General features: G+C 41.8%; 1 protein-coding gene across 1 annotated transcript in view; it reads left to right on the top strand.

The window, feature by feature from the left end:
- DDC (dopa decarboxylase) overlaps positions 1-13,089 on the top strand; it is a 438,446-nt gene that overhangs the window by 116,918 nt on the left and 308,439 nt on the right. Inside the window, 1 exon segment of the mRNA XM_030209542.1 lies at positions 4,808-4,924. Within this exon segment, the coding sequence (XP_030065402.1) occupies positions 4,808-4,924 (117 nt within the window).

The raw sequence follows: 13,089 nt of genomic DNA, 5'->3' as shown, positions 1-13,089 counted from the left end.
TATTAAGACAAGAACCCAACGTGGCCACGTTTCATCCAAAGGCTGCATCAAGGGTAAAAGTTGTAGTACAAACATAAAAACTAATTAAAATCACACAATGAAATAATAAATGTCTAAATAATAATAGAACATAAAGAGAGTTGAAATATATCATCCAGAATGAAAGAAGCATGCAGTCAAAATCATTACATGGATAACACAACTAAATGGCAAGTGAGAAAATATATAAAATCCTACAGACAAAATCATTCAATAGAACAAATCAGCTGTAGCAGGGATAAAAAGTGACATTAATAGTTATAACAAAACCCACAATCAAAGCTATTTACAAACAGACTGAAGTGGGAATAGTGCATAAACCATTCTGCATTGCTGATAAGGCAAAATATCACCAACACAAATATGGTGTCTCATTCATGTGGCAGTGCGAGAAAAAAGCAGTGCCCAAAAGGACAATATACCTAGTGGGGAATAGAAGCAAATTTTCCCCTAATAGCCAATTCTGACCAATAAAGCCTAAATGTTTTTTTTTAATGTAAAAAGCATTCAGTGGTAAACCCAAAATTGTTACAGTACCCTGATGGAAATTAACAGCAGCTATACAAGAGAGAATACTCACAAGCAGCACTTTCTTCTCAGAGCAACAGCATCTCCACAACACAGGAAGAAACAGAGAATCTGCCATGCTGCGGAGTACTACCTACTTTATCCTTCCTGCTTAGGTCAAAGGTTAAGTCTCAGAAATTTGTTTTTAATTTGTTAAAATATCTTAATAAGTCAATAAAATTGTGTCATAAACAATAAAATCTTAATCAAACAAGCAACAAAAAGTTATAAAGGAGGAGACAAACTAATCCACACAAATATCAAGCCCAGCTCCTATCAATATTTCTTATCAGCAAATACTTTGAATTATAGTTATAGGCATACTATTGGATCCATCGGATACACACCCTTATTTATGCCAGGTTCATAAGAAATTAGTCTAGTGGTTGAAGCATGCGTATCTGACGGATCCAATAGTATGCCTATAACTATAATTCAAAGTATTTGCTGATAAGAAATATCGATAGGAGCTGGGCTTGATATTTGTATAAACAATAAAATAACATCTTAGATGTCCATCTTACGTGTCAGTAGTTACAATTCCTTATATCCCCTCTCGATCACTTGGTTCCCTTGATTCTCACAGAACGGTTCTCCCATTGCTAAAAAATGCACATTATGAGTCTACACGGCACTCTACCTATTTTTTTCTGACACCGTCTCTCTGGAATAGTCTATCTCCCTATTTAAGTAGTGAACTCTCTTTTGTAAAATTTAAATCACTACTTAAAGCTTAATTTTTTTGGAACTGGCTTTCGGTACTAGCCTATCTTATAGAGCCTAGCTGACTCGCTCTCCACCTAGCATATCAATTTAGAAATGTTACTTTCTGTTTTTTATGTCTATAGTCCTTTTTAAGGTATAGCTGTATTGTATTAAATATTCTGTCCTATCACTAAATGGCATTCCTTTCCTTCTTTCAACTTGTTTTATCTATTATAAACTGCTTTGACCCAATTTTGGAATATGGTGGGTTATAAAGATCTAAATAAACATAAACAACTTTACAGTTTATGGGTCCATTGTATTTGCTTTTTTTGAGAATAAAGACTTCTTCATACCTCTGGCGTCCTACGTGTTTTTTGGTTGACCTACATCCTTTCCCTATTTCTTTGGACAGTGTACTTCACCGTAGGGAATCCTTCCTTGTGGATCCTTCCTTCTTACCTACAAATGCACTCAGTCTGCTGCCCCTCACTATCTTTCTACCCTCATCTCCCCTTACGTTCCGGCCCGTAACCTCCGTTCACAAGATAAATCCCTCCTCTAAGTACCCTTCTCCACCACCGCCAACTCCAGGCTCCGCTCATTCTGCCTCGCCTCACCCTATGCTTGGAACAACCTTCCTGAACCCTTACGCCAAGCCCCCTCCCTACCCGTCTTCAAGTCTTTGCTTAAAGCCCACCTCTTCAATGCTGCGTTCGGCACCTAACCCTTACCGTTCAGTAAATCCAGACTGCCCCAATTTGACTGCCCCTATCGGACCGACCGTTCACTTGTCTATTAGATTGTAAGCTCTTTGAGCAGGGACTGTCTCTCTTTGTTAAATTGTACAGCGCTGCGTAACCCTAGTAGCGCTCTAGAAATGTTAAGTAGTAGTAGTAGTAGTGGTGTTGGTTTTTCTTACACTGTCTTATGAATGAGATACCATATTTGTATTGGCACTATTTTACCTTATCAGCAATGCAGAATGGTTTATGCACTATTCCCACTTCAGTCTGTTTGTAAGTAGCTTTGATCATGTGTTTTGTCATAGCTATTAATATCATTTTTTTTTATCCCTGCTACACAGTTGATTTGTTCTATTGGATGATTTTGCCTGCATGATTTTATATATATTCTCGCTTGCCATATAGTTGTTGTTTTTTAATTTAGATTTTGCTCACACCTTTTCCAGTAGTAGCTCAAGGTGAGTTACATTCAGGAACTCTGGATATTTCTCTGTCCCAGGAGGGCTCACAATCTAAGTTTGTGCCTGAGGCAATGGAGGGTTAAGTGACTTGCCCAAGATCACAAGGAGCAACAGTGGGATTTGATCCGGCCACCTCTGGATTGCAGAACCCGTGCTCTAACCACATTATCCATGTAATGATTTTGACTATACGTTTCTTTCTTTTTTTTTTTTATTATTTCTTTATTCATATATTTCCATATATCATCACAATACGTGAATATGCAATCGGCATTTATACAAAAGGCAAAAATAAAATATAAAGAGAAATATCATTAACAGCCTTTCTGTCCACAAGTTTAGGAAATTTTTGGAATCCAAGAATTTAGAATTTAAAGTAAAACATATAGCAATAATTAAGGACTAGTGGTTGCAACCTCTGGTTCAGACCCCAGCCTGCATTTAGGGAGGGCACACAACATTCAATTCCACTCTAGCATCTAGAAATTGTTTTAACTGTTTTGGGTCTACAAATTGAAACTGTTTACCCTCAAGCATTACATTACAATAACAAGGAAAACGTAATATAAAAGTTGCTCCCAGTGCCACCACCCTAGGGCGGAGTTCCAAAAAGGCCCTCCTTCTCATCTGTGTAGGCCTTGAGAGATCAGGAAAAATACGAATTTTTGAGCCCAAAAACAGATTTTCTAAGTGTCTCAAGGAAAGCCTTAATACGGCATTCCTATCAGGCTCCAGCACAAAAGTAACAAGCAGAGTCAACCTCTGAGTAATTATCTCCAATGTACTTTCAAGGAAAGAAGTAAGATCCATTCCTTCCCCTGCTATCGGGGGATTTTCTTCCACCACTCCACCACTCCTGATGTAATAAGCCCGAGTAAGGGGAGGCAGTGAGTCCTTATCCATTCCAAGAATATCAATCATATATTTTTTAACCATGTCCAAAGGGGAAATTAAAGGCGATTTGGGAAAATTAAGAAACCTGAGGTTTAATCTTCTAGTCTGGTTTTCTAGGTACTCCAATCTTTTATGTAGGAAATTATTATCCTTAACCAAAGCCGTTTCTACAGATCCCATTTCTTGAATTTTAATTCACAGTCTCCAAATCTAAGGTTTGCTGTGCAGTCTTTTGCGCCTGAAGCAGGGCAGCCTCAGAAAGAGTTTTTATGTCAGAAGTATTCACTTTTAAAGTAGTTTGCATAGAAGTGTGAATGCTGTAAACCATATTCCATAGTGACTCTAATGTCACAGTTGCTGGTCTATTCACACCACTAATGGCTGGAGAAGGGTGAGGTTGATCTTCAACACAAACAAGTTTAGAAACTATATCCTGAGGCAATACCTTTGAAGCTGATTGTAGCAATAGTTCTCCGCGTTGAGATTCAGCCTCCGTTACTGCAGACACTCCCTCAAACAGGTCGGGCTGAGCCCCTTCGGCTTCCTTCCCTGTCAGAGCTGCCAGCAACTCCCCTCCAGGCTGGGGTGGAGCAACTCGTTCCACGGGGCTCAGGGAAACCCTGTTTCCATTCTCAATCGACACCGAAGTGCCGAGAGTTGCAGAGGGGGTTAAAAAGCCCTGAGGACCTGGTTGCTGAGGACCTGGTTGCAAAGTTGTCTGCCTCGTCGCTGAAGAAGTCACAGGAGCTGAGGGATGTTCCTTCACTTTTCCCCTCCATTTCCCCATGTTTAATGAGGCGACAGAGGTGCCGTAGAGGACCTACAAACAGAGCAACTTCCAGGAGCTAACACAGGTGCGTCCATTCACAACGCCATCTTGGAATCCCGTTTCTTTCTTTCTGGATGATATGTTTCAACTATTTTTTAATGTTCTATTATTATTTAGACATTTATTATTTAATTGTCTGATTTTAGTTTTTATGTTTGTACAATAGCTTTTACCCCTGATGCAGCTTTTGGGCAAAACATGGCCACGCTGGGTTCTTGTCTTAATAAAACTACATATTCCTTCAAAGCGTTGGTCTGCTAAGTGTTCTGCTACGTCATTTCACAGGACATTTTTTTCTACAAATACAGAGCAGGATATGATCCTCGGCCACTTGCCCTCAAACACCAAATGAAAAGCAAGGTGGTTGCCATGACTTCAAAAGATACTGCTGACATTTTTTAAGTTAATAGCAATTAATCCATCAACTGTTTTTCACTGTGTAAGACTTGAGCATTCAGGAGCATTTAGAGATAGCCAATGCTTATTTTCATAGTGTACAACAATTGTAATTTTTGCTTTCTACCATCCTCATATTAATGACTATTTTCAAATATGAATTTCAACAGGCCGCAAGCCCCGCTTGCACAGAGCTGGAGACAGTGATGTTGGACTGGCTGGGGAATATGATAAATTTACCAGAGCAATTTTTAGCCAGGAATGGAGAAGGTGGTGGAGTGATTCAGGTGAGGCAAAGCAAAACGGTAGGCAAAAGCAGCCATTTATTTATTTCTGACATTTATATCCCACATTATCCCAAACAAGTTTGAGTTCAATGTGGCTTACAATAAACAGTATAGGATACATAACAAAGAATAATGTATAAGAAAGTAATTTGTTGTAAGAATCCAATTTTACAACACAGTATCATAAACATACTGGGATAACTATGGATATTTAACATTTAGAAAATCTATTACGAATGAGAAATTATATATGAAGCAAAGAGAAAGTTAATGGTAAATAGAGTAATAACCAACTCAGGTAATAATTATTGTTTGCGATATGGTTGTTCTTTGTGAGAGTTTCTTTGAATAGGAATGATTTGAGGATTTTGCGGAATCTAATATATTCCTGTGTATTTCTTATTTTGGATGGTAAGGAGTTCCACCATTTGATTCCTAGGTAAGTGAAGTCTGCAGAGTGGACAATTTTGTAGATCACTTTTTTGCAATTTGTGAGGTGTAGTCTGAGATAGTTTCTTGCCTCATATTTAACGTTTCTTTCCTCATATTTAACGTTTCTTTGAGGTAAGTTTATTAATGGTACCATATAATCTGGAGCTGTGCCATTTAGGATTTGAAAGATAAAGGTACATAATTTGAAGGTGATTCTCACTGCCCATGTCTCTTCTCCCTACACAGAAGATATTTTGGGTGTTTTTTGTGGCTTCAGGTTCTCAGTGAACTGACATTTCAGTTTTGCATGCATGAGGCATAGGTATGAGGATGAATCACATAGCATGTTCTTTGAGTTCTACTATAACACCTGATGAAAGTTTACAGTTACATGCATTCACTTGTTTGAGCTTCGGGACCTTATTTTTATGAGTTTTGCTTCCATCTTCATGATATCAGAACCAAATAGAAGGGATAAAGTCCAACCAGCAGAGTTTCTAACAAATATTTGCAGTAGCCTCAGCGTCTGCACCTCTAAAAACCCACACACTTTATCCCCTTCCCCTAGCACAGTCTCTCTTCTTTTACTTCCCTGGGCCTGGCCTCCAAGGGGGAGACTGGGCCCGGGCCTGGTGCCAGCAAGCTTTCATCTCTCTCTCTCTCTCTCCCTCTCCCTATTTCCCATTACCCCCACCACTCTGTCTCTCCACCCCTCCATTGCTTCTGTGGAGCTGTGGTTCTTCAACTTCCCTTGCACCTGGGGCTGCTTAGCAGCCGATCTAGCTTGCTTCATGCAGCATGTGTCTGTCAATTGCCAGAGTGGGGTGTACATACACCCTAATGTCCTAACCCTTCTCTCCTGGGCAGTAGCTCCTGGAGAAACATCCTCGGTGCAAGAGGATATTGCATTCCCTGGTGTGCTGGTCCTGGCTACTTGATTACTTTCACCCTGGTGCAGCTAGAAATAATCCTGTTTAATTACACGCTGAGTGAAGAAATATTTTCTCTGATTTGTTTTAAATTTACTAATTTGCAGCTTCATTGCATGCCCCCTAGTCCTAGTATTTTTGGAAAGAGTAAACAAGCGATTCATGTCTACCCATTCCACTCCACACATTATTTTGTAGACCTCTATCATATCTCCCCTCAGTCATCTTTTCTCCAAGCTGAAAAGGTCCAGCCGCTTTAGCCTTACCTCATAGGGAAGTCATCTCGTCCCCTTTATCATTTTTGTTGCCCTTCTTTGTACCTTTTCTAATTCCACCATATATGTTTTGAGATGCGGTGACCAGAATTGCACACAGTATTCGAGGTGTGGTCGCACCATGGAATGATACAAAGGCATTATAATGTCCTCATTTTTGTTTTCCATTCCTTTCATAATAACACCTAACATTCTATTTGCTTTCTTAGCCCCCACCACACACTGAGCAGAGGGTTTCAACGTATCATCAATGATGATGCCTAGATCCCTTTCCTGATCAGTGACTCCTAATGTGGAACCTTGCACCACGTAGCTATAATTCGGGTTCCTCTTTCCCACATGCATCACTTTGCACTTGCTCACATTAAATGCCATCTGCCATTTAGATGCCCAGTCTCGTAAGGTCCTCTTCTAATTTTTCACAATCTTCTTCCAGTTTAACAACTTTGAATAACTGTGTGTTGTCAGCAAATTTAATTACCTCACTACTTACTCCCATCTCTAGATCATTTATAAATATGTTAAAAAGCAGAGGTCCCAGCACAGACCCCTGGGGAACCCCACTATCTACTCTTCTCCACTGAGAATACTGACCATTTAACCCCACTCTCTGTTTTCTATCTTTTAACCAGTTTTTAATCCACAATAGAACACTACCTCCTATCCCGTGACTCTCCAGTTTTCTCTGGAGTCTTTCATGAGGTACTTTGTCAATCGCCTTTTGAAAATCCAGATATACAGCATCAAGCAGCTCATCATTATCCACAGGTTTGTTCATCTCTTCAAAGATATGTATAGATTGGTGAGGCAAGATCTCCCTTCACTAAATCCATGTTGGCTTTGTCTCATTAATCCATGCTTTTGAATATGATCTGTAATTTTGTTCTTTATAATAGTCTCTACCATTTTGCCTGGCATTGACGCCAGGCTCACCGGTCTACAACGTCCCAGATCACCTCTGGAACCTTTTTTTAAAAATTATGAGGGTTGCACAAATGAAATAAATTTAAATACATCATTGCCAGCTGAAAGTTTCAGTTTTTATTTAGCAGTCAGTAGAACAGTATACACATAAGCGCAATATGGCACCATATTTCTATCTCAAACATTCTTTAAGGCTGTGTAACTTTTTATATGGTTTATAGACAAAGAAACAGGTATGATTTTTCTTATTAGACACATTCTTTTGTCATATAGATAATTTAGGGGGTCTTTTACAAAGGCACAGTAGCATTTTTAGCACTTGCTAATGATTAGTGTGCACTAAAAGCTAGAGATGCCCATAGGAATATAATCCTTCTCTGTATGCTCAACTTCTCTGCTAGTTTATCCTAAATATACTCAGGTCTATATGATCAGACAGTCATAATAGTATCATCAGATCAACATATCCACCTCCTAATTGGCTAAAACTTTCTTCATGAGCCAAGCATATTTATAGAGGTGGTACCGTAATCCTCATGAATCCCATCCGTATTTTTTTATATATTTAATCTTTCTTATGTATAATTTTAATCCATTAACTGCTTTCATAAGCATTTCTAAACTTCTTCTTAATCGTAATTTATTCTATTATGCATACATCAAACTTGTTCAAGAAGTAATACTTTGCTTATCAGCTTTTTCATCTTTTTATTTATTTATTTGTAGCATTTGTATCCTATACAGACAGAGAGGGCACTACAGTATACAACTAAACAAGTCCAAAGAAAAAAGCAACACTGGGCCTTCAGAACTAGGACAACAGGAGTATTTTATTGATCAATGACCCGACACGGGGCCGTGTTTCGGCACTAACAAAGGCGCCTGCCTCAGGGGTCGATATGTTGCCGCAATAGCGTGCAGATAACAAGGCACGATTGCCTTGAACCACTGGGTTTGTGATGGCGAAAAAAGCGCTAATAGCACTCGCAATATCTCCTGTATTCTGATCCGGAAGGCGCTGAAGGGCGCTAACTCTGATTGAAGATAAATCCTCTATGGAAAAAAGGTTAAAAAACCGAAAAAAACCTCTATGGAAAAAAGCATTTGTATCCCACATTTTCCCACCAATTTGCAGGCTCAATGTGGCTTACATTTGCCGTCATGGCGTATGCCATTTCCGGGTAACAGAATTACAAATGGTATTGCGTTCAGGTGCATACCTACATGGTAAAATACATGGAACATAACATGCATGGAATAGATCATGGTATAAATATTGTGAAGATCCTCCCCTCCGCCTGAGGGTCCTTGGGATCTCCCCTTCACCCTTGCTGCCCAACCTCCTGGTTCACTGCAGTCCACAGGGCAGGGCTCAAAGAAATCAACTTCAAAGCAAAACTAACAAGTTCTTTATTTTGCTTGGGATCCAACAGTCCAGCAGTGCAAAAAGACACAATACTTGAATCAACCAAAAAACCTCATACAGTAATTCCCCGGTTGCTCCTCTCAGGGTTACAAACACAGCAAGAAAAAAAAACAACTTTTAACTCCCAGGCTTCCAGCGCCCAGCTGGGTTCCTTTCAGACAGTTTTATAGCCCTGGGTCTTCTTTCTCCCCCCCTCTCCCTTGGAAGGGGGCAACACACTGCAAGCAGTTTCAACAAAAAAAAACAAACACAGTTCTTGAGGCTTCAGCACACAGCTCAAACCCCTTCAGCTTCTTTTAGGCTTTTTAGCCACAGTTCACACTCCACCTTCTTCCTGCTGGGCGCAGCCCACTCCGAGAAAATCTCTCATCCCTCTTCAACCAGAACTCTTTAACCCCACAGTTCAATCACAGCCTGAGCTCTGGAAAATGAAAAGGCCCCACCCATCTGGGTCACTGTCTCTAAGCACTGACCCATCATCCCACATGACCTTTCCTCTTTCCTCTCTTAGCCCAGTTACCATACTATGAAGTTACCTGGTCCCTTATTTTGTTACCTAATGAGTGAGCCCAGGCTGAGAGGTCCATAGGCTCTTCCTCGCTCTCCTCTCTTTCTCCCTGCCCAGCCTCTTGATACTCCATGGGCTCCCCGTCCCACCCACTTTGCAGCTGTTCCTCTTTCCCTTGATTACCCTGCAGGGGCACCACCCTTTCCTTGTTAGAGTTCTCCCCCTGTTCCTGCTGGGGAAGGTAATCTCTGTTCCAGGCTTTGCCCCGAGGTTGCTGGGAAATGTATCCTCCATTTTACAGGGGTCACGACCCTTTCTCTGCTCTCTCTTGGGGAATGCTGGGTAATGTAGTCCTTTTCTCTCCACCCTTTTCTAGGGGGCATTACTACTTTTCTCGCTCTCTGGGGATGGAATGGAGGCAAGGCTCTGTTCTGCCTACGTCTGCTCGTGAGCCTCCCCCCTTCTTCCTCTTCCACTTCCATCTTATCTACCCCCAGGTCCTCTCCTTCACAATATATATCATGTGCATATATACATGGTAAAGGAGTATACATTATGATAATGCATGAAGGGTATTGGGTAATAAATTGTGTTGTAACATACATTAGCCAGCTTATAATCGAAAGTAATCGCCGGCTATTTCCTGACACAAATCGGGATATGGCCGGCGATTTCGCAAAAGCGGCGAAAAGCGTATAAGCGAAAGCTACATTTGTGATAGCTTTGCCGCTTTCCCTTCGCCTCGCCGGCGAAAGTTCAAAGGGGCGTGTTGGCGGCAAAGCGAAGGCGGGACATGGGCAGGCTTGGGCGTGGCTACCAGATGTCCAGCTTTTGCGGATAATGGAAAAATAAAACCCGGCGATAAGCAGTATTTCGCCAGGTTTACTTGGTCCTTTTATTTTCACGACCAAGCCTCAAAAAGGTGCCCCAACTGACCAGATGACCACCGAAGGGAATGGGGGATGACCTCCCCTTACTCCCCCAGTGGTCGCCAACCCCCTCCCACACTAAAATTATTAAAATACAAACCTTTTTTGCCAGCCTGTATGCCAGCCTCAAATGACATACCCAGCACCCTGACAGCAGTATGCAGGTCCCTGGAACAGTTGTTGTTGGTTGCAGTGGACTGCAGAAAGGCAGAGCCAGGCCCATCCCCCCCCTACCTGTTCCACTTGTGGTGGGTAATGTTGAGCCCTCCCAAACCCCCCAAAACCCACTGTACGCACATGTAGGTGCCCCCCTTCAGCCCTTAGGGCTAGGGTAATGGTGCGCACTTGTGGGCAGTGGGTTTTGGAGGGGAAATGGGGGACTCAGCACACAAGGGAAGGGTGCTATGCACCTGGAAGCTAATTTGGTTGTTTATAAAAGATGTTTGAAGTGCCCCCTAGGGTGCCCGGTTGGTGTCCTGGCATGTGAGGGGGACCATTGCACTACAAATGCTGGCTCCTCCCACGGCCAAATGCCTTGGATTTCGCCGGGTTTGAGATCGCCGGCAGTTTTTTCCATTATCACGGAAAAACAAAACTGGCGATCTCAAACCCGGCGAAATCCAAGGCATTTCGCCGGCCCACACCGTATTATCGAAAAAAAAAGATGGCCGGCCATAATCTCTCTGAAAAAGTCCTTTCTTGAAATAACCACGTTTACTCACAGTTAACTGCAGATCAGAGGTTGTGCCCCACTGGCAAAGAGTCCCCTGGTACTAAGATTAGCAGTAGGTCAGAGCTGGCACAATGGTGTACAATGCCCTCTTTCAGCACCATTCAAGGTAAGAACTACGTTCTCTAACGTGGGTAACACAGGAAAGGGAACTAAAACTGGCTTACAAAAATGGCCACTATCGTATGGACTACAACAGGAAACAAAACAGGGCACACTCTGACCCAGTTAGCAGGGGGGAAAAGCACCATGGGAGTAGAGCCCAGTACCCTACACCCACCACAATGCATTGCTACTGTGACTCTGCAGGGCACATAACAGAAAAAGTGTCACACTCACCCGAGAGCCACATCGCAACCAGGAAAAGGCTGTCAGAGGATACAACACATTCTGCTGTCATGGAGGTGGGTACGGCATTTGAGGCTGGCATACAGGCTGGCAAAAAAGGTTTTTAGTTTTATTTTTTTAGTTTGGAAGGGGATTGGTGACCACTGGGGGAGTATGGGGAGGACATACCCCATTCCCTCCAGTGGTCATCTGGTCAGTTGGGGCACCTTTTTGAGGCTTGGTCGTGAAAACAAAAGGACCAAGTAAAGCCGGCGAAATACTGCTTAACGCCGCTTTTTTAATTTCCATTATTGGCGAAAGCCGGCCATCTGGTAGCCACGCCCATGCCCGCCCATATCCCGCCTTCGCTAATCTACCGACACGCCCCTTGACTTTCGCCGGCGAAGCGACGGGAAAGTGGCGATGCTGTCAAAAATGCCGCTTTCGATTATACCAATTTCGCCGCTTTTAAGAAATCACTGGCCATCTCCCGATTTATGTCAGGAAGTGGCCGGCGATCACTTTCGATTATAAGCTGGATAGTAACATAGTAGATGACAGCAGAAAAAGACCTGCACAGTCCATCCAGTCTGGCCAACAAGATAACTCATATGTGCTACTTTTTGTGTATACCTTACCTTGATTTGTATCTGTCTTTTTCAGGGCACAGACCGTATAAGTCTGCCCAACACTAGCCCTGCCTCCCAACCACCAGCCCCGCCTCCCACCACCGGCTCTGCCATTCAATCTCCGCTAAGCTCCTGAGGATCCCTTCCTTCTGAACAGGATTCCTTTATGTTTATCCTACGCATGTTTGAATTCCGTTACCGTTTTCATCTCCACCACCTCCTGCGGGAGGGCATTCCAAGCATCCACCACTCTCTCCGTGAAAAAATACTTCCTGACATTTTTCTTGAGTCTGCCCCCCTTCAATTTCATTTCATGTCCTCTAGTTATACCGCCTTCCCATCTCCGGAAAAGGTTCGTTTGTTGATTAATACCTTTCAAATATTTGAACGTCTGTATCATATCACCCCTGTTTCTCCTTTCCTCCCACATACACTTTTTCACAGGGGCATTGGATGATGTACACTACCATTCTCGTGGTGCAGTCTGAATCAGTATGTGCAGTAACCGTCCGATGTGTTTGGGGATCACTCCATGAGACACCTGTCAAGGAGGTTTGACACCACTGACAGTGTCCACATATAGTATGAGATGAAATCCGTTGAGCCATATTATGGTACTGATTTTTCCATGACAATATCTCCCCTATATTTTTAGCACGTTTAAAAGCTATTAATGGTTTATCTTTAAATATTTCATCAATCTGCAAAATATGCCAGTGGGACATAATACTCTGAACAATGAATTTAGCCAGCGAGGAGTAAGGTAATATACATACAATCCGATTTTATTCTTCATGATTTCGATAATCAAGTAATAACTCTTGTTGCGCAATTCTAGCCTTTAAGTATGCATTCCTAATTATCTTAGGGGGGTATCCTCGTGTTATAAATTTTTCATTCAGTTTATTTGCATGATATTTAAAGTCATTCATAGAGGAACAGAGTCATCTCAATCATAGTTGTTTTTTAAATGATTAGAAGCTGTTATAATGAAAATAATTATTACGATCAGTCTGTTTATTAAATAAAGATGTGGTAATCCCTCCTTCAGATATT

The sequence above is a fragment of the Microcaecilia unicolor genome, chromosome 1 (assembly GCF_901765095.1).
Source record: "Microcaecilia unicolor chromosome 1, aMicUni1.1, whole genome shotgun sequence".
Taxonomy (NCBI): Eukaryota; Metazoa; Chordata; class Amphibia; order Gymnophiona; family Siphonopidae; genus Microcaecilia; species Microcaecilia unicolor.
Note: the sequence above shows the minus strand (reverse complement) of the source record. Positions and strands in the feature narration are given on the sequence as shown.